This window comes from Epinephelus lanceolatus, chromosome 11, assembly GCF_041903045.1.
Source record: "Epinephelus lanceolatus isolate andai-2023 chromosome 11, ASM4190304v1, whole genome shotgun sequence".
Classification (NCBI taxonomy): domain Eukaryota; kingdom Metazoa; phylum Chordata; class Actinopteri; order Perciformes; family Serranidae; genus Epinephelus; species Epinephelus lanceolatus.
This window is the reverse complement of record NC_135744.1, coordinates 30,451,799-30,474,509: the sequence shown is the minus strand read 5'-3', so window position 1 is coordinate 30,474,509 and position 22,711 is coordinate 30,451,799. Positions and strand designations below refer to the sequence as shown.

Sequence of the window (22,711 nt, the reverse complement as noted above, 5' to 3'; positions counted from 1 at the left end):
TTTGTGAACAGACAGTGGGCGCCATACTGTTTCCGGTATTGTTAAAACAGAGGCTATAAAAACTTAGATCAAATGGTGAAACAAAGCAGTGCTGATCAGCAGTGAATCAAGATTCAGTTACTTGCCTGTATCTTGCCTTAAATGCTTTCAGAAACATATTTTAGGTTACAGTTTAACTGTAATTTGAGATTGTTATCCAGCCGACCTCCATATTGTTTGCTGTGTCAAAAGGGACACGCTGCATTACTTCACCCACCAGCGGGGGTGTTTATTGATCCGGTGTGGCTTAGTGCATTCTGGTAGTTGTAGGTTTTCTACCTCTTGAGCAAAAGCGAACGCCACAGTCTTTTTCCTCTGTTTTTTCTGGTCATGTAGCACCAATTTATTTATTATTAAATTATCACTGCACTGAGAGCCCATAAAAGACCATCTTTTCAACAGTGAAATGCTTCTTTAGGAGTTGTTCCATTTTTACAGAAAGGGCCTCCTTAATGTGTGGTTCAGACCAATTTTCCTTGTACTATGTGGCAGTGGTTAGAGCTTCCTCAAAATGCACCATGCATGTGTCTGTCTGTGCACTTCAGAGTTTAAGAGGCCATCTAGAAGGATAGTGGAGTGTCTCCAGATGCAAGTCTAGTTGATGGTTTCACACCTTACTTGGCATTTGACATTGGTGACACAGATTCATCTACATAGATTTATTGCCCTCCGTGTTATTCCCATGTATATCAGTTTCATATATTTTATTCGTCATATTAAAATTACATAATGAATATGCATTCTATAGCCCATTTTGTAAGTTAAATTATGGTGGAACAGTGTAATTGCAGCACTTCCTAGTCTTTCATTATTTATGGCAAGTCCTGTGCACTAGAGTGTGGTGAGACACTTGTTTCATTTCAGTCTTTGTGCAAGGAACAAATCGTCCAACCATCTAATCAGGGATGACACGACCATAACGCCTACTAAAGTACATAACACTTCGTGTTCACTGGTTAGCTGACAGCAGAGAGTGACAAGAAACGGGGAGAGAGGGAGGGAGCACGGCAGTGTGAATATCTTTTGCTCAAACGCTGTTGTTGGTTAAATGGTTTCATATGTGTTGTTAGTGTGTGTCAGGGTTCAAGTTCAGGGTCTCCTGCAGCATTAAGGGTATGTTTTTACCCAGTGACACAGTGGAGTATATTAGCTCTGTTGCTCAGTGACATGTGCAGGCCACTGATCACTTTGTTCATTGTTCTGATGTTATTGAGTTTCATCCGCCTGTGGGAAAGAAGCAGAAACTGTGTTTGATCATCCTCGCTTCCAACTGGTGAACCTCAGTCAGCTGGTGAACTATCTATCTTTCCTCGCTTGTCATTGTTTCCATAGATACCTCCCGGCACCTCACTCCCACTGGCTTACATAACCTGGTGTTTCTGCCAGGCACACACAAGTTCACACATATACAGAGACATCGGTACACACTCACATTCCTTACCATCACAATCCCTATCTCCCTCAGGTGCTGTTGCGTTAGAGATTAATGCTTGTTTTATAGCCAAAGTCCTCCTGAATATTGCCTAGAGAGTAGCAGATTACTCTTTACTTTGAATGATCTGATAATCCTGTGTTGATATAATTATTTAGAAGTTTGGTTGAGAATTAATTTGACTTGAGTGTTTTGTGTGTTTGATTTAGGACTTCATATTGGTCAGGGGATGTTGTTGTAGTCCTGTTAGATTTGATGGAGCTCTGAGGCTGTTTGCAGATGCATTAGTTTGCACATTAGAGACCCCAGAGATAGCGTTACATAACACAGCTCTATATATGGAGGTATAGGTATGGAGGGGCAGATGAGCATACTGTAATGCATGTTCTTATGTGCACATCCAGGACTAATATTTGTGCATTTATTAATGAATGTGGCAGTGCATATTCCTCTCCTTCCTCAGAGAATTTGCAATGATTGACAGGGTTTTAATGTCTCTTTAAATTCATAGACAAACATATAAAAAAATAACAAAATTAAATCTGACATTTGAATATATTAAATCACTTCTCAGAGCTGCTTCTCTCCACTTCAAGTTCCAGTTAACTAAGAGAGAGTTTAAACAGCATTTGCTCAGGGGCGGCCATAGTGTCGTAAAGTGTCTTCAAAACTGACCACCTGAATCATAAATGTGATTAATTGCATAAGCAGAAGAATTATTATTTCTCTAATCGGCTCCAGGGGGCACCATTGCAGAGCCAGTGTTTCAGCCTTGTGATGACAGGAGAACAGACAAATGTAAGCAACTACCTGACTGTTTTCGTTCTTACTATTACTGTGATCAGTTGTATTAGCAGTGGCAGTAATCATAGTCATAACAGTTGTAATATGACTGCAATTGATGGTATTTGTGTTGTAAATCTTTACACTTCATGCATTTTGTATAAGATTATACAATTTGAAGACCTGAATTAGTTTTAGTTCATTCCAGTGTGTGTTATGTTCTTGTATTACCTGATACTGCTGCCCGAGCTTGCTTCCAGACCTCCTGTTTGTTCTGAAACTCAAGTGAAGTAAAAAGGAAATGGCAATTCAGTCTGATAAGCAGGCTACTGCCGCCCTGGGACGTGCTAATAATGACCACACCGCTTTAGACGCTGTCTGTAAGCTCCAAAACATGTCAAGAGAGACATTGCAACAGTTAAACTAAATTGCTGCAAAGAGAAGGGAAAGAAAAGTGAAAGTATTACTTTCACTCTGACAGGCCATGTGCCATGCAGCATCCTGAGTGCACTCATCAGTCTGTGTAATACCAGTATAAACATGTAGTAAAAAAAATACTGTGTCAGTTACTTTGCCCGTTAAAACTAGTTTAGGAATGTATTATTGCATGTAAACTGACCAAAATCCAATGGTAGATCAATAATTGATATTGTCAAAAGCATCAATAATAATACATAATTACAAGATGTTAAATAAGACATTGTTACTTTGTATGTGCAGAGCAACCAAGACGTCCCATTAAAATAGTCTTCATGTATTTATCCGTGGTGCTGTTGACAAGCACTTAATCATGTGCACTCAGAATAAACCTCAGGCTGCAACTGGGAACAATAATGTTTGTGACACAAAGCTGCATTGTTTTGTTACAAAGAGATTGATTCTTGCGGTGGTGAGGCATTTCTATCATCAATTTTACCCTTCATCCCAGTGAACCCCTGAACTGGAGTGTTGCTGAAGTGCATAAGCCAAAAGTAAACTTGTTTATTCCCTCAGTTCTCCTGTTAGACCGGGTTGCCGAGCATCCGGGGCAATCTGGGCAACTGTTAACATGACAGCATATTTGAGTGACAGGAGAAATAAAAGACTTCCCGTTGTAGCAGAGGTCTCAAAGGGTGCAATTTAAATGATAAGTGGAGGGATGATAATCAGAGAAGAAGTGTTTTATGGGGTGAGGGTACTTCTGAGGAAGATAAAAGAAGAAGACACATAGCTGAAAAAGGTGTGTGATGTCTGCTGATAGCATCTAGTGTAGTATGCTTAAGGGCACAGTTTATGACCCAAATATAAAACAGGTAGCTCCACCACCCAAATTTATAACACGGGGTCGGTAACCTCTGTCATTCTCAGATACTTTACAAGTCATTTAATACACAAACTTAAGCTAGATAACAAGTACATCAATGAAGTCAATAAGCGATGAAGTAGTGAAGTTCAGACAAGGAAGTTAAGAAGCAAAAGAGATTGTTAATGATAATAATAAGCCCCAAAGTGTCTGTGGCACATTCCTTGTGGCTTCCTTTTGACCTCAGCCATTTCAGTGTGGGAGAGGAAATTGTTTTATATTTCAGACTGTAAGTTTGGCTGGTTGGCACCCTATAATCTTTGACAAGTCACACGTCTCTTAGCTCCAGCTCCATACCCCTGTTAGCAGAGACATATTTCTGTTTGTTGGGGCATCAAAGAAAGACAGAAACATGGAGACCATTAGACATAACAGAATAGTGACTGATGTGATGAGAGGAAAAGTTTGGATAAAGTACTGAGGAAAAATGGGAGAGACAGAGAAAGACATGCATGACTGAAGGGGCACTGAGGCACTGGAGAGATGATAGTTATTAGGATGGCACTGCTGTTTATCCAGCTTTTCAGCCTGTGGTTTGTGTGTCTGTTTGGGTGTGTTTGGTTGTCCCAGTCAACCAAAGCATGTCAGTGCAGTGGGTGGAAGGTGATGCTTGGCTCATAATTCAAATTCAGGCTGATTTATGTGCAACATCTGCTCACTAAGCCAAGTAAAAGTGAAGTTAAGGTAATAAAAAAGGAACTGTTATGATTATCAGTGATGTATGTGGCATGAGATTTACATGCATTTTTTTTGTGTATATGAATAATAAAAAAACAACTTTATTTTTGACCGCTTCTATGGGTTATTTTTGCTACCCTTTAGTTTACTGCACAGCGAGCACCACCCGGATGTGGTGGGAGCTTCCTAGCACCACAGCTCATTTGGCAATTACCGCTAGTAACACTGTCCTGATTGACAGCATTGCTGAGGAAACATTGTGCCCACCCACCAGTATCCCCTCAGGTCGCCCAGGTGAGTAAGCAGCTCACTTTTTAGCCCCAAAACCCCCTCTAACAGTGTTAATTTTGTTATTGTTATCTCTGTTAGAACTGTTAGTAATATCAACACGGCTAGTGGTGCTAACATATTTGCCCTTTTTATACAGAGATCACAATCAGCGATTGGCCACTACAAAGTCCCTTCTTCATGCCCCCTTTGCAAAAGCGTTACAGACTTTACATGTAACACACCAGTGCTGGCCTCTAGTGTGACATATAGCATATGTGTCGGCAGCACTTTCTAAACTATAACAATGGCATAACATGGCACTAAGAATCATTTACCGTTCCTATTATATGGCGGCTGATCTCGTCCTCTGCTAGGGGGTAAGGAGCTCCATTTTTTGAGTTAGCCGCTAGCAACTACCAGCTATGTTTTAAATCTCCCGCTTTGGGTCGAATGCGTAACATGTCTCGTTTTTACAGACATCATTTTGGTGCTGTTACTACCTCTGATGCTGGCCCCCCACTCCACAGCTGTAGCTTTTATACAGAATGACGAAAAGGCATAGCTGCATGATAATCCCGCCTTGAACAGGCTGTTTAAAAGAGGCTACTTTAATCCCAATGCAAAAGGGATTTTGTAGCTTAAAAATGAAGCAACTTACTCACTGGGGCTACCTGGAGGGAGACTGGAAGGTGGCTTACATGTTTTTGCAGCAACACAGGGACCGCTAGCTAGCTCCCTCTCGACATGAGTGGTACTCAGTGCAGAGCGGCCAAGGCCAGCTAAGCAGTGGAGACCAGAGGGTGGGCAGTGGGCACGATGTTTACGCATGTTAACGCTGCTAGGCGGCTGTCTGTCAGCAGAGCCAATAGACAGTCAAATAAAAGGCAAGACATCACAAAACATTAAAATTTCACCACTTCTAAATGACTAGCACTATGAATTGCAGTGCTGAAGCTTGCTGAGTCGATGAAGCACTTGATTAAAAGTAAAGGCCTCTGGTATTTCATGTAATTTTGCCCTTTTTTCTTAAAAATTAAATGGTTAGTTACCGGTGAATGGGTAAGGTTATCAAAAGCAAAATGAACTGAAATTTACATCCCTAATCTGGTGTGATTCATTAGACTTCCTGTGTTTATATACAGATTGCGATATACGGTTGAATCTTCTCACTAATGCACCCACTGTATTTCCCATCAGTGTAATCAATTGTCTATTCATGCACCCTTGTAAAAACAATCAATAGACTTCTTTACATTAAAGTTAAAAAGGGTGCAAAAGGAAGAATAGATGGGATTATCTCAGGTGTATGAAGAGCAAGATTGTCAGCATTTGACCTACTGAGTATAAACACAACTGACTAATCAGGTCAAGTAAACATGAGAGCGACAAACCTGAGTAGCTTGTCAGAGAACCCCAGTGGAGTCCATTATCATCCATCAACCACTGTGCAACCAGCGCCAGTCAAAATATCTCACATTTAATGTTTTCCATTAGCATATGGCAGATCAACATGTACAGAATTATTTAAAAAAACCATGTTGTTGAGCAGATTTTCATGTTTTGTCATTGTCACCGTCTCGTGTCTCGCCCATCATCATCGCCCCAGCGCCCTGCTCTGTCTTTGCCAACACATTCCTGAAGATGATTGGGCAACCTGTGTGTTTTCGTTGATTGGTCGGCCAGAGTTGTCAGTTAATGAAAGGACAAAAACAATCTCCTGTTTGTGTGTGTGTGCATGTGTGTGTGTGTGTATGTGTAAGAGCGAGTGTGTCTGTCTTAATACTTGGCTGTTGTACTCCCCTAGGGGATGGCACGCCTCTCTAACTGACTTTGGCACCGTGCCTCCCTGTGCTTGTTTGCCATCATTAACTGTTTCCGTGCCAGATGGTCGATGTAGGAAAATGTGGCAGACTGTTAAAAATGTCAGTTTAAACATCTAATTAAAAATGCAGCTGTGCTGTAAAGAAGTGAGAAAAATATCTGCCATCATAATGAGGTCATTTTAGTTTTTAATTTTTATTTTATGCATCAGGGAATTCCTTGTGTGAAGGGATATTTTCTTTAAACCAGTGAAACCTCATTGACAGAAAGTGAAAATACCTCATCTATTCAGTTGTTGTTGAAGGCTGATATTAATCGGTATTGATATATTTGTAAGTGTGGTACATAGACACACTTTCATGTTGTGGATCATATTTACTTCAACATGTGTGGCGGTCTTTTAAGAGGATATGAGAGTTTTGTTGTTTTCACATCTGCACACTAGAGCTCTCGGCTGAGACACTCAATGGAGCTGATGTCATGACAATAGTGGCATAAACAGCAGGAAGTCACCTCGGGGTAGGTGTCTCATGAGAGATGATAACCCTACCTACAGAGAAAGAGTGAGTAAGATACAGGATAAACAAAAGCGTGATTGACAATTGTTTAAGAATATCCAACTTTGATCAAATCTGATGCTTTAGTGTCTATCCTGTGTGTAAAATGGACTCTATTTACTTCTTTATATGGAAGATGTCACAACAGACTTTTGAAACCTCTACACACCCCTAGGTCAACAGGTGTGTAGGAGAAGACCATGGACTGACTATAAAAGAGCAAAGAATCCCTGCACACTGTCGTCTACTCTCGTAATAATCAGATATTTACTGGGAATGTTTGATGCAAAGCCCCTCTTCAGATTATCTTTCAGAAATAACAATGAAGGTAATGCGAAAGACGTATCAGAGAAAGACATGCAGGATTTCTTTGCTCTGTTTTTTGTGAAGCAAATTTGCTTTTAAAGTGTTGAGGAAGTGGGTGCATGTAATTAGGGCTAGACCAAAACAGTACACTGTACTTCCTGTAAGATTTGTTTTTTGTAGATAAGAGGCAGAGAGGTAGTTTGGGTTTTGAGACCTTCATTAATTCCTGGTCCCTCCAAGTTTTTATTGCCATCAAGAATTAGCTTTTATCATTCTACTTTTACTCTTTCTTTTTAACCATCTCCTCACTAAGACAGATGAGTATTAAAACATGTGGGGGCAGATTTCAAACTCCTTGGTCATGCAACCTCAAGTTTATCTTTGAAATACATCTGCTGATCAAGACTAACTCCTACAAAAACACTTTATGTCTGTCCTCGTGTTCAGGATTCTTCCTGTTTGTGTTTGGCTTTGTTTCCCCCTTCTGCAGAGGGGTGTGTCCGCCCTCGGTAATCCTACACCATTAACACATTGAGCTTACTGTAACTGGCTAAACAGCCTCGACCAGTGAGTGCAGCGCCTCTGACTCTTACTCACACCCACATGCCATGTGTTGGCTGTTTGAATCAAGCACATGCATGCCATTCTGTCTTGCTTTACTAATTATGTGAGAGTGAAGGGATGAAACAAGAAGGTGGAAACAAGCGTGTGAGCAAGAAACAAAATAATTTGGTCATTGCCAAGCAGTCCGTAGTGACAGGAGGGAGGTAGTTGGAAAACCCCCACAGAGAGAAAAAAGTAGAAGGAAGACGGTGAGGAGGAAAGAACCACCCAAACTTCCCAAACTACCCAATCAAGCTGCGTTCTTGGAATTGGATCCCTCCCTTGTTCACCACCTGAGAGCGGAGAAACACAGCTGTGCCTCAGAGACTCAGAGCGGTGAGAGAGAGAGAGACAGACAGAGAGAAAGAAACAAAGAACAGGTGAGAGCAAAAACAGGGCATGTAAGGAGAAGACAGCTGAATTTTCACAGAAAACAAAATTGCCTCTCAGACGAAATGACACAGAGGCAGTTTTTCTCTTTACGTTAAGCAAGAGAGTGAGAAACTCTCGAGGGGAGAACCTGAACTCTCAGGAGAGCTGTGTATCTGAAACAACAAAGCACTGAGCTCACTGTCTCTGGATTGAATGAACTCGACAAAAAAGGAGAAGAAATCCTCGTGAGAAGAAACTGGATACCAAAATGTGGACAAAAAGGAGATGAAGAAACTGAAAACTGGGATTTAAGCACTGCCTGAACAGTCTATTTAAATCTTTTTTTTTTTGTAAAGTGCTGCTTTTCTGGAGCAAGACTACCTATGATTTTGTGTGTTTTCCCGCTGAGTGTACTGTAGAACCATCATGTAGTGTCTCCTCGCGAGCTCCAAGGAGGGCCAGCTTTTGACAACAGACTACCAGGAGTGGATCGAGCTCCTGCAGCTCGTGGAGACATGTCTCTAGAAGATGTAGGAAGCACTACAAGCCTTGGGGCTGAAAGCTGCGCTTCAGACCACTGCAATGGCCTCTCTCTGAGCCAAGGTCAGGACCTGGATCTGGACAACCAGAGCCAAAGCCAGGATGGGATAGTTCTGGAGCGTATTGCCTCGCTGTCATTGGACATGTTTGACCCCAGTGACTTCACGGGGAGGTTCACAAAGATCCAGTCTAGGTCCAGAAAGAGGACAAGGATCCTTGGAGGTAGGTGTTGACAAGCTTGCCATGTTTTTGTTTTTAAGAGTGAACCCAACAAGTGTAGACCAGGAGAGAACATTAGCTAAGGAACAGTTTGGTTTTTTCAGGCTGGATATGATACAAGACATCCAGCTGAAACAATGATCCTCAACTCCCTGACAAGAATGTAGGCTGGGTTTTTATCCAACACTGGATTTCAAAAAGTTTTAGCTCTGTTACGATCTGTCCAGACCCCTCTGTCTCCCTGTGTACGTCAAAACAAGGTTCTTCTTTGCTGCGACTTGAGGACTTGACAAGTGTCTTTGTTGTGGCCTTTTGTAGACCTTGTGTAAAGTGATACCTTCTGTGTTTTAAGAAAACAGCACAAGATTACTCCACTAATCCCTGTTCTATAGAATGGGGAAAAAGACATATGGCTCTGGCCTCAGACTGTAGTGCAGTATTTTGTTTTGCCCAAACCACTCACTCTTTCTCAGCTTACCTTAAGTTCTGGGAATTTCAAGTCCAAACACTTCCAACTGTGGGAGAACGCCAAGACCTTAAGTAGACAGTCAAGGTATAATAGAGCTGGGCACGGTTAAATTCAATGGTGATAACTGACTTAACATTAAATTGTATGTGTATGTATGCACAGTGTTACCATGCACGACTGTAGGGTCTGATGTTAGTAAACTTACCATTAAATAACATTAGCAGGCTTGTGTTTTTAAGCATTTTGAGACAGTATTGCTACAGTTTTAGCAGAGTTTCATCCCCCATTTAAATTCCCAAACTTGACACACTTATTGCAGTTGAGAATTGAGGCCTGTTTGTGCCTGAACTTGTAACCTTTTTGCTGCAGGATGATCTGTTTATCAATGAGACTCTGTTCTTGTCTACCCTTAGAAATTACAGTCGTATCAGTGAACAAACAGATGCAGTGTTTCTGTCTGTTTCTGGAAAGCCAAAGCCAAGTCAAAATCAAAAGGAGACCTCACACTTTTAGGACATTTTCACACATATAATTTTAGCTGATTCTATTATCCAGAGTGACCCAAAGCGACAGTAATGACAAAATAATCTTTCCCAGGTCGGCAACATCACAATCGATAATAGTTAGGGGGGAGTTTCAAGGAAAGACGTGTCAAGTGTGTCTTTATTTTAAAACCTGTGACACTCAAGGGATCATGTTGGAGAGACGTGAAAGGAAAAGTCAGAATTAAATTTCAAGATAATGGCATATTAAGGGCGAGCAATGCAGAGAGGTTTAGGGAGTCATTTTGTATCCAACTATAGATTTTTCAGTGGGATTTGGCTGAACTTCAAAAGAAGAGAGAAAAGTAGGCGTACAGTGAGGTGGTGCCTATGTAATAAAATACCACCTGCACAAACATGTCTTTCAGGAAAAATTAACTCTTCAATAAATGGCAAATAGATTATAAAGGTTGGATTGTTGACCCAAGAAATGCAGTGTAATTGAATATTATGGGACTTCTCTGCTGTGATAATGTGCATGACTGAGGCTTTGATGTTGGGGAGACAGGTATGCCTGGCATGAAAACTACTGACACACACACACACATTCTTCACAGGAGTTATCTATTTGATCAACCTAACTGTGTCAAGGAGACACTGCTGTGTGAACTGTGACCCTCAAACAGTCCCTCTGTGGTTGTGTGCTGCTATTGTGTGTGTGTGTGTGTGTTTGTGTGTGTACTCTCTGCTTATAATGGACCAGTTAACACCAGCACATGTCAGATGAACATAATGAGAAAGGCAGTTAAGATGATAGTGTTGCCTTTTTTAACAGATGCGCTGTGATTTATAATTTGCAATTATAATTGATAGATTGATCGACAATTTATATTGTTTTTTGTAATGAAATAAGGCGACATCATATACATGTAGATAATTCCTCATTTTAACTTGGTGAATCTGCCGTTCCTCGTCCATCCCAGCTCTTTCAAAGTTAGCCACAGGAATGAACAGAAACAGGGTATCCGACAAAAGATCAGCTTAAAATGGCACACTGAGTTGCTCTTTCATCAAATCCAAAATGTTGCCATGTTGATGCAGTTTTATTTTTCTCAAGAGACTAACTCTGCCATGTCTCCTCTCGTCATCCCAAAAACACATGAACGTTGTAGTAAACAAACACAACGTGCGCCGCTCATCCCCCCTCCCACCATTGCTCACTGCCTGTCAGACACTAGAGGCTCTGTTAGTATATTTATAAACAAAATATCATGTTAATCACTTTGTCATACTGCTTATTACTAATGTAATACAAGTTGAATTTAGTGCAGTGACGCTGTCAGCACAGGTTGCTGATGTAGGCCACTTTTTAATACGCAAGGAAGTGGTGTAATGACAAATGCCGGTTCAGCCAGTTTGCGTAAAATTAAACCAGTTTAATGTCATATACCGGACCGGACTGGCAAAACCAGAAATTGAGCCAGCTCTACCATCTTCTGACTTTTTAAAGACCAAATGATTCATTGAATAATCAGGGAAATGAATTCATTTCAAGTTGTTCTCCTGGGAAGACACACTCCTGTCTTCTACTGTTCACTAAGTTCCGACTGCAACACATCTGTTATCTCTTCTCTCTTATTTACAAAGATAGGCGGTGTACAAAACATTCAGGTATCAGCCTCTCATTGTCCGCAGCACTGACCGCCACTTTCACCAGTTTGTCATCATCGCTGCTCATATCAGCTGTCACTAAGTGACATTAATTCTACGAGTTAGTTGACATCAGGCCAAAGTAAAACTTGGCTGTTATTGGGTTTGTGTGCTCTCCGCAATCTGATGTCTGCACTACAACTGTGTGTTTCTGTCTTTCCAACAACTCCAACAGAGTGATGCGTCTTCTGTTTAACTGATCCCATTTTGCCAATATCAGGAGTCGCATTCTCCCAGCTCTAAACTGTTACTCATGTCATTATCAAAAATGTAAGCTTATCAGCTTTATAGTGTTGAATCAGGACCTTGAGTATCTGGATGAAGCGGCTCATGAAGTATGAACTGGTCTGATTTTAGAAGGCTACATCTGTTATTTCAGTGTTACATATTCAATCAACATTTAGTTGAATATTAGTATTGGATCAGACTTGGTATCGGTGGATAAGCTGTATTATAAGACTCATAATATTGGGGTCAGGACCAAAAATACTTGGTCAGGACATCCTTGCAAGAAATGTGTATATGTGTGCATGTATGCTTGCGTGTGTGTGTGTGTGTGTGTGTGGAGGAGTCACATTCCAACAGCTGGCATGCCCAGGCCCCTGCTCAGAATTTGAGGAATCCTAGGACCTCCATAAGGGTGTGTGTGTGTGTGTGTGTGTGTGTGTGTGTGTGTGTGTGTGTTTATTTCCATGATTTTTATTTGTATGCTGAATAATTGTGTGTCACTCTGTGGCAAACATGACCCTATTCTCATTGTAGGTGATGAATTTGAATAGATTTTCATATTTTGAACATGAGCAGTACTCAAACAAACACTTGGCACTTCCACGCTTCCCTGTTCTATTCCTCTTGACTTTGCTTTTTTAGCTTGCAAGAAATACTGGTCCTACTCTGCCTCACCCACAGCTTTCCCTCTCACACAAAACTACCTTTGTCATGTTTAGTTTGTCCATACATAACAGCTAAAGCCTCCCACAGCTGGCAGATGTAACTTTTTAACCTAATGAGAAATGTGAGAAATAGGGTCAACAAACAGTAATCCTTGACATTTTAATACTTTCTCTTGAGTAAGACGAGATGAGGTCGCAGTGGGTTGAGATAACAAAGAACAGACCTCGCTCAAATATTATTTAGTAACCATCTTTGGGTTCAGCTGCTTGGTGCACGAGCAAGTGGAGGGTTGACACAGAAAACTTACAGTTGGAGGAGAACTTTGGAAATCAGATTACTTTTCTTTGATTGTCAACTTGGCTGAATTTTCTGGATTCAGTAAGCAGGTTAACACCAAGGCAGGCATTGTTATTTGCTGATACTATTTGGCCCAGGACTGTAATGGAGTAAGCAGAAGTTGCAGACAGGAATAGGCCTGCAGTGGTTCTCTGCTATATTTCTCCTCCTTTGAGATTAGACTGTAATTGTCTGTTAATGTGAACCAGGCCATCCTGTGCTTGGTAGCTCTCCTGTGAGCTGCAGCCTTGCATGATATTGTATCTTATGCACTTTTTGCTCCTCCCCTCCCCTCACTCTCATTTTCTGCCCCCTGCCTCTGTTCTCCCTCTCTCACCCGTTCACATGTCCTGTGGCACTTCCGCAGTTCACCCAGGGAATTACATGATGACCCTAATTATCCACTTGTACTTCCACTCTTAGTCACCCAACCATAGCATCGTTGCCATGATGGCCATCATACCTTTCTGCTCAGACAGAGCACTGTGAGGACAGCCAAAGGGAATATAGACTGTTTACTTTAAAGTGAGAATTTACTTTCTTTCACTGTTATCTAATTGCCAGAAACTATACCTAAGCTCTTTAAATGATTTGTCAAGAATGTAACCACAGCAGTAGAGTGGAAGGTTAATATCAGCCGCAAGCAAAGTGCTTGTAAATGTTGATGTTGGCCCACATAGTTACTTAGGGAGGAGGGATTTAACTAATTAAAAGTGGGTGAGGTGGTCAACCAGTGGAAATGTTTCATCAAATAAACCCAGTAACTACACTTTTTACCCGCTGAAATCTCTCAAGCTAGGATAAGCTAATGCTGTTTAACAGTAGCTGACTGCAAGGGCTGAGCCATATGTAAACCTCTGCCCAAACCTAGGGGGGGCTGGGGGCATGCTCCTCCAGGGAGATGTTTTTTCCCATTGACGTAATTTGAGATAACTGAATGCCTAAAAATTGGTACATCATTTGAGAAAAACACGATAGTTGCCAATGGAAAAAAACACCCTATAGAGCCTACATCCTATTTTGTATCTAATTGTTCTTTAACTGTCTTCATCAGTCTGAAGCCAAAACAAAACAGATGTCGAGGATGACTAATTTTCACTCCTGCCACCTCAAAAGAGGCAAAAAATTCCAGAGTAACTGTTTATAACTTGCATCACATACTGTAGGTTGGGTAGTAATTCGATATAAACAGCATTAATAATAGAGAAGTAATAGAACTTTTTTCCATTGATTTGCCAGTCCAGTCAGAGAGACCGAGGGGAACTGACACCATCATTTGATGCCTGTTGTGCTTCAATTTAATTTCTTAGGCTAGGGCCTTTTTCATTAGCCTGGCGTTGCCAGGCCCAATTCGCAAAACGCGAATGGGTCTGGACACGGACTGTAGATTTCCTCTATTCCCGAGGGGTGGTATCAACGGCTGTCACTCAAAATGCCCCTTCATGCAATTGGAAAGACAGAAAACCAATCAGAGTAAACGAAACGTGTGACGTAGGCTAGCACAACGCCACTGTAAACAGACCAGCAAGCTGCAGCAGAGATGAGCTGTGATGATGTCTGGGAAAGAGTGTTGCCGTCTTTGCGGATTTCCTCCTCACTGTGGACTCCGAGTTGCATGGCTGTGATTCCCAGCTTGGTTGCTTGCAGCATGCTCACTCAGCACTTATTGGTAAAATAAACTTTTACCAAACCCCGTAGGAAGGACGACAAACACATCCTTATTTTTCAATAACAGCTTTCAGTGCAACCGTTTGTTCTGCTTTTAAAGAAAATGTACATTCCAGTTCATTCAACACATTTTCCATTGCAGTTTCAAAATCAGTAGCCATGTTGGTTGTTTACGAAATGCATTCACTCCGCTTCTTGTCCCTCCTATTCTGATGACGTGATTTCAAATAACCCGCCACAAAGTAATACTGTAAACGGTTGTGAAGCTTTAACCGATGCCAGAATACGCCTTTATGATTGCATGGCCAGACTGATCTGCGGAGCGGAATAGAATATGAGCTCGTGAGGTAAGGATGGTTTCACCAGGCTAGACTTTTTCTTACCTCGAATACTGAACCAGGATTTGTATTTTTGTGACACTGTATACATTTGATCCAGCTAGTTTTGTTTCACAATGCAATTATGCAAGCACATCACCTGTGTGAGCTGCATCTCCCGATTTTGACAATGATTGGTTTGTAGACAGGCTCTCCCATCCTCTCATATCCCCTCTCTGTCATCCTCTTGGAAAATAATTAAAAAGTGTGTGTTTTTTTTCCAACTGACTCTTTATAAAGTCGTCTCCTCATCTCCCCATGTGCTACCGCGGCTCATTTTGTTACATTGCATTGTTCATGGACAAACTAACATTTACTCCCACTTGATAACATTACTGCTAATTTCTCCCCTGCTCCAATCGCCAACACCTGTTTGCTCTGAGAAAAGCCACCGTCACTCTCTCTGTCGCTAAACCACACACACTGAGGTGCTATACTACCCTTAAACTTCCTGTATTTGGTCGGTTGATCCAAACCAAGATGTTTTCACAAGTGAAAATTAACCACAGTTTAACCCAGCTGTGGCGCCATTCAAGGTAGGTGTGACAGGGCCCTAAAACCGTATCTGGAAGAGCAGCCTGCATCATGCATAATGGTACCTGAAATGGATACAAAACAGTAATTTAATTGCCATGTAGTTAATTTAGCTGAGCAGGTTGCCAAAACATTACCATTGTATAGAAATGACTGCAAATGACACAAGCAAGTTAACTGCCTGTGCAGCACCACCCTACAATATGTTGCTGTGTCATTTCATCACCTGACACATCAGGATTGATTTCTGCTGTTGGTATAAAGCTAATGTAATGGTTAGAGCGATGTTAGAGCTACACTAATATCATTTGTTTCTAAACTTCCAAATGTTGAGAGGGGCAAACAGCAGCAAGTCTATCTTCAAGTTCCAGAAATGTATGCCAAATGCCAAAACCCCCCAATCACCAATCCAAACTTAAAATGTAGCAGATCACAGACAATCCCCAAGTGGAAGCAATTAGTTCCCATTCAAGCATGTCTGTTACAATTGTTCATTGTATATACGTACTCCCAGAGTATTTCCTTTCTTTGTAGATTTTTTTTGCCTTTATTTGATGGGACATTTCAAGTTTAAAAGGGTGGGAGAGATTGGTTATGACATGCAGCAAAGGGCCATTGGCTGGAATCGGCCGCTACAGCAAGGACATAGCCTTTGTACATGGGGTGCCCACTCAACCCACTGAGCTGCTGAGCCCCCTGAGTATATCCAATTTTATGTCTCAAAACCGCCATTTGAAAACTAGTTGGACTTTCCTTGGCACTGCATCAACAGTCTTTGGCTCTGCTACTGGATGTTTTGTGTCAGAACTCCCCTGTTCAATGCAAAACCCCCGGTGGATTTGGTCATGTAAAAGCATTTGGATCAAGTCAGAGCTTCCCCTGGCTGGATTGGACAGTGAGAGGGGATTGTTTTAGTTAGAAACTGTAAAAGTTAGGGAAACATGTTCCCTCCATCCCTAGTGGAAAATACCCCCTTGACTATAGCATATATTAGTGTGCACTGTATAGCAAATTAATGGTTTTCGACAAAGAAATCACAGGGGAAAAAAACTATGGATGATGTTGAGACAGCTCTAGGAACATGAAAAAGGAATAGCTCTTTTTTGTTATCAAAGACAATTTTTATTGTGCATAACATTGTGTCCATCACGATCAAGAATCAACTAGAAGTAGCTTCATACTCAAACCTTGGTTAGAATCTATGTGCAGTCTGGAGTCAGTCACATGTGAGGCATTGATGCCATTGATCAGTTATTATTCCTAGCTATTGGCTGGTGCTGACTGCCTATCAGTGCTTCTCTTGGCTCTCATTGGTTGAGGCGGGCTTGCAGCATGTTCACTCAGCACTTATTGTGAGATAGAACTGGACAACATTTATCAGGAAACATTTCTGCATTTCTGCCCTTTGTTTCTTTAATCTTAATTACTCTGGTATCTCCCCTCCCACTGCCTCTTCATTCCCATCTTCCCTCCCTCTCAACTCTGCCACCCCCTCTCATGCAGTACTATCTACTGTATGTTTTTCCATCCCTCTCTCTCTCTCTCTCTCTCTCTCTCTCTCTCTCTCTCTCTCTCTCTCTCTCTCTCTCTGTGTCTTTCCTCTAAGAGGATTGGCTGCCTGCGTCTACCAACATCTGTGTATCACTGTCCTGAGAGAGCAAAACAGAGAGGGGATGGGGGGTGTTAGCCAGCAAGATAGCAACACAGAGCGCAGGCGAGGCTGAGTGTGTTCTCTCTTTCTTCCTCTTTGACACACACACACACACACTCTTGTGCACGGCACGCACACACAAACAAACACGCAGTCAGCAGCAGACAGCCGCAGCATCCGCATCACTGGCTGCCCACCCGCATCCCTCTCTCCTTCTCTCCCAGTCGTTCTCTCTCGGAGCGCACTCCTCTTTCTCTCACTTGCTCTGACCGCAACGCCTCATCCTGCCGTCCTGTCCTCCCTCTGCTGTCTGTCACCGTGGCGACATAGCCTCTGCAGCCATGGCGACCAGCCAGCAGGATTCAGGCTTCTTTGACATCAGCATCAAGTCTCTGCTCAAGTCCTTAGGAGGGAGTGAGTACAGCTAACACATCACAGTTGTTGTTTCTGGTGTGCCAAACAAATGCGTGATGCGGTCTTCCCTCGCAGCAGACCGACTAGTCGTCAGTAGATCCCGCAGTGTACAGTGACTACGCTTATTTTGTTTGTGTATCTGTGTGTTCGGAGTGGATGAGACTGGAAAACAGGCAGCATACAGCATGATCCACACTGTCAATATTTGGCAATGTTACGTAATGGAATAATGGAAGACAAGGGGTTGAGAGAGAGAACTGCTCCGGGGGTTAGTGGAGGGTAAATCTGGCTCCTCAGCAGTTTTCTATATGAATTATACAGCACATTACTCAGCAAAAGAAGTAGTCAGTTTTTGACTTTGTTGTAATTATTGTGCCCTGCACTAGTTTTGAGTTTTGTTTAAAAAACACTGTCAAGCTCAAGAAAATTTACCATTCAATATAAATTATGTTTACATGTGTTATCAGTCAGTCAGCCCTGCTACATGTGCTGTTTACCGTTCATCAGTTCCTCAGTCAGTGAGTCGGTGTTTACCACACGGAAGGTAAAGCTTCTGTATGTCACTCTGGGACGAATGCCCAACAGTATCGTCCCAGACTGTCGCCAACTGGACATACTGTACTTTCCTCCACTTTCAGCTATGAGCTCATGAACCTGAGACATTACAGTAAGCAGAAAGCACTGCCGTCTTATTTTACCACGGGGACACTAAGGTAGTCATCACCATGCAGCCTGTAGTTTACCTTTACTGTAACATCAATGTTTTTCTTGTTGATTATAGAGGATGCAGAGACCAACCAGCAGGTTCATCTGTTATTTTTCATGTGTTGACTGAACACTGTTTGTGTTAGCTTTTATTTTGTGCATGTTTCGGAGCTTTTCTGGGATTAGTTTAAGAGTCATGTGGATGCCTTTCAATGTGCTGTGTTGCTAAATGGTCTTCACATTGTGCCCCTTACACACCATAAAAATATTTTGGTGTGTGTGTGGTTGGCAGGGCAGCCATGCGGAGCTCATATATTAGGTGTGTGCTGAAGGTTACTGTCAGCAAGGGTTATGTTGGTCTTAGGGTTACAGAGAAATTGCAGGGGATGTGTTGATAGTTCCCCCCTCAGCCATTTATGTGATGTACTAACAAAAGAAATCAAAGGGACCGGGGTGAGATAGCGCATGTGTTTCCTCATTTAAACTCCGGCTTCTTGCAGTTACGGGACCACATTCAGTAGTGTAGGTTTGTCAGCTCCAAGGTCATGATGATGAAGGCAGTCAGAAGACTAGAAACAGGCCTGATAAGTCTAGCTTGTGTTCTCAAGCGTAAGTTAATTATCAGGTGAAATCTCTAGATAAATAGCTGACCTCATCAGATTGAACTTGTTCCATCTCATGCCAGCCGTACTGAAATAATTATGTGTTGGCGTATATCAACACACACTGATTTAAAACAAGCTAACAGGTTAAAGGAACAACCCAGAATCCATGTGTAAACAACAGGGTCAAAATGTAACGCAGTATTGTAACCTGTAAAGTTATTATAATTTTCTAATGCTCTTAAGGGTTTGTTTACATGTGTGATGTTAGTGAGCACATGAGTAGAGGAGGCTTTTTCAAATTATGATCTTTGAGAAACACACAATTGTCACACTCTTCAGTTGTAGACATGAATATACCTGTGATGTAAGTGTAGAGATTTATCACTTAAAGCTGTCATAACTGACTACAAGACCAACAGTAACACAATAAAAATGCCAGAATACAATAATAGCACGCAATGAGAGTTTGTCAGCCGCCTCCTCTGACAACATACAGGTTTGGCTCTGCTAGGTCTTGTCGAGGGCAGCCGGTGTGTTTTTTATGGTAATTGTCTGCTTTTAAAAGTGACTCATTGCAAGCCACTTTACTTAGACACTGCCAACAAACTGTACAAGCTGTACCGGAGTGATTTGTCTTTTTACAAGCCAAGAAAACTTGTTGCGATGCTTCATCAGCCCAAGTTAACATCCTGGCCTTTATTTCAGCCTCCATGTGACGACGTATGTTTGAAAGCTGTGTGCTTAATGTGTCAGGGTGTGTACATGTGGGTTATCACATGTTGGTAGTGATTCATCACTTCAGCATGCTTCTTTAGCGGTATGACGTGATGGGTGACGGTAAACCTGAATCTAGATGTAGAGTTGTCTTGTTCTGTTGCATCAGATATGAAGAAGCAAAACACAATGAAAACCAAAACAACAATGCAACACAGAACAAGACAAAAAGCAAAACCTAGTGGCGACCCCCACCCCTGCTCCATCCCATACCTGAGGATGTCCATATAATATTTGCAGGACACATGGATTTAAAACTTAGCAATAAATAGAAATAGTGATTACAGCAACTCTTTGATTTTATCTGCCACAACATTCCATGCTGAGATAGTACCAGCACCATGCACTCTTTCCACTGACAGTTTTATATTGATTATATCAACATATGTGTTAATCCAATGAGCTTTTGCAACTGTATGGGGAGGTTTCCAATTTAGAGCCAGGAACTGTGTGGCAGCAGTGATGCCCATTTGGAAAAAATGTCTATTCAAACCAAGCAACAACCTCCAGGGCTGAAAAATGAAGCCAATGCCAAAGTGCAAAAACTGTAGTTCATCAAATGGCCACTTGAGGCTGGCTCCAAAACAGAGTAAATCCCCATAGACCCCCATGTTGAAATGCCCAACTTTACAGCAGAAATAAACATGTTTACAGCCTGGAACTGTAGCTAATTTCAACATTCATGACAACTGTACACGGGGTGATTTTTTTATAACTCAACCATTTACATTTTATCAAGGCCCAAAGTCAAAGTCGGTGACAGCCTGAATGAAAGGCCACAATCTTTGAGTCAGATCCAAACCTCACTCATCCACAGCACTACAATTATCCAAATATAATCACTTCTGGCGCCAAAAAAACCAAGATGACAACAGCTGAAATGTCAAACTTGAGGCTTCAAAACAGCAGTCCACAAACCAGTGGGTGACGTCATGTTAGCTACGTCTATTATTTATACAATTTATGATTCAAACATGTTTATTTTAATGAGGAGCTATTATTTAGGAGTAGTGAAGCTGGAGAGCTTGGTACAACTACATCCAGTACATTTGATAGAGTAGCAAACACCTTGCCCCCCCAAAAGCCTCACATCCTTGCATTCCCACTAACCGCTATTGTTGTTACCAGTTCATCTGCTGATTATTTTCTTTATCGATTAATCGTTTGGCTGGAAAACAGTGAAAAATCACAGTTAAAATTTCCTGCAGTCCATGCTGATGTCGGATTTTGTCCAACCAACAGTCCAAAACCCAAAATTATTCAGTTTACTTTTGTGTACGACAAAAAACAAAAGAATTAAACAAATGTTCATCAAATGGTACTGTTTTCATTTAAAACATGACTAAAGCAATAATTATAAAAATAGTTGCTGACAAAATTTTCTGTCCATCAACTAATCGATTCATCAGTCAATCATTGCAGGTCTACTCTCTACGTCCTCTCTGTCTCCTCTTCACTTACGCTGCTTCTTGCTCGTCTGTCTTTTTGGCATTTCAGTCCTTTCTTTCTTTCTTTCTTTCTTTCTTTCTTTCTTTCTTTCTTTCTTTCTTTATTACTTCTTTGTCTCAGTCTTGTCCAACACTGTATGTAAAATAAATCTTTCAGGATCTAAAATGTAATTAAACCAAGGAGGACTTGTATTGACTAGACATGGTAAATTTCTCCTGACTCATCTCTTAAAATGCTGACTCATGCAAATGTCTACGAGGGTCCCGGGAAATGCTCTGGTGCGCTACATCGACAGCTTTATTGGACACCATTACGTCTTCCTACTCTCATTTCTTCTGCCCACCAACATGCATAATGGTCACACTCACACATGCATGTATACATTCACACACACGTACACACAAACACACACACGCACCTTAAATTCTTGTCACAGAGAAGCTTTACTGGATTATCTCTGTTTAGAGTCAACCTTGCAGTCACTGAATTAAATCAGTGCCATTTGCTTTGTAGTTTAATCACATTACTTAGTTTTCCTGATTTGTCACTGTCTGCCCTGGAAACCCGCCGCCTACATGTATACGTGTATTTGTGTGTGTCTCTGTGAGGAGTGTGTTTGTGTTTGCATGTGTGTGCACTTGTGTATGAGTAGGGGTCAGTGGGAGTGGTGGGTATGTAAGAGAGTGACCTCCAGTGCTCTATATATAGCACCTCCCTCCTCCCCTCGCCTCTCTCTCGGGGCAGTGTTGAAATTCCAACCCAACTCTTCTGGTCAGATCTCCACAAGGAGCAGACTTTACTTAACTGCTACTGACAACTAAAGAACAGCCACAAAACCGCTCTCAAAGAAGCACTTTGTTTCAACACAACTTTACAATGCATGGATTCCAAGTTCACAGGAGCAACAGCGAAGTGATGGCAGGCTGGAGTCGGAGCAGGAGCTAAAGTAGAAACTGATAGTTGGTCTTTAGGTTCGTGTAGCTCTCAAGCATGGGGCCCTACGCAGCCTCTAATCCACCCAAGCCTCTGCTGGAACAGTACAGTGGAATATTTCTCGACCCCAGTTGGTAGAGTTCACTCAAGACGGAACAAGTTGGTTCTGCTATTTCGAGAAGACACTGTGACACCATCTCTTACTCTGTGATTGCAACGCTTGCAGCTCAGAGGCGCCAAGTGGTCTTCACTTGGCGATGGCTCCTCCAGTCTGTGGATACAGCATATCTTCCTGTTTCATTTGGATTGAATGTGGAATACAGCTGTCATGAGAGTTTCCTTTATCGCCCCAGGCACATGTCTTTCACTTTACCCACCTTTTCATTTTCTGAAGGATGGAGCTTCACACTTTTAGCTTTGGTTAAACCTGCCTAGTGTCAAAGCCAGACAGTATTCTGATGTCTATAGTTGCTGTCATGGTGGAATAGCCGGATATTAAAGACAAACTCTTCTGTGCTGCACATCTCCCCACAAGGAATTACTTTTATTTGTCAATCATGGGAGCTATATTTCAGACTTTGTAGACTTCTTAGCTACCCCTCCTCAGCCTCCTGCCCCCTCCTAACGTCCCATCCCTCCTCCATCCCACTGTTCCTGCCCATTTCACCCGTCCTTGTCTGTCTGACTTCCTCCTGCACCATGGAAGTGCCAACTAAATGGAGCAGGGCTAGTGTCATCAGCTTCATCA

General features: G+C 41.9%; 1 protein-coding gene across 3 annotated transcripts in view; it reads left to right on the top strand.

Moving 5' to 3' along the window:
- fryb (furry homolog b (Drosophila)) overlaps positions 1–22,711 on the top strand; it is a 73,877-nt gene that overhangs the window by 2,206 nt on the left and 48,960 nt on the right. Inside the window, exon 1 of one of the 3 annotated variants that reach the window (XM_078172497.1) lies at positions 8,590–8,965. The exons of 1 other annotated variant lie outside the window; for it this stretch is intronic. In XM_078172497.1, coding sequence (XP_078028623.1) covers positions 8,719–8,965 — 247 coding nt within the window. In that variant the 5' untranslated portion in view covers positions 8,590–8,718. Of the gene's footprint in view, positions 1–8,589; positions 8,966–17,021; positions 17,498–22,711 lie in introns of those variants that run through there. One more of the 3 variants, XM_078172499.1, reaches the window with a different exon arrangement.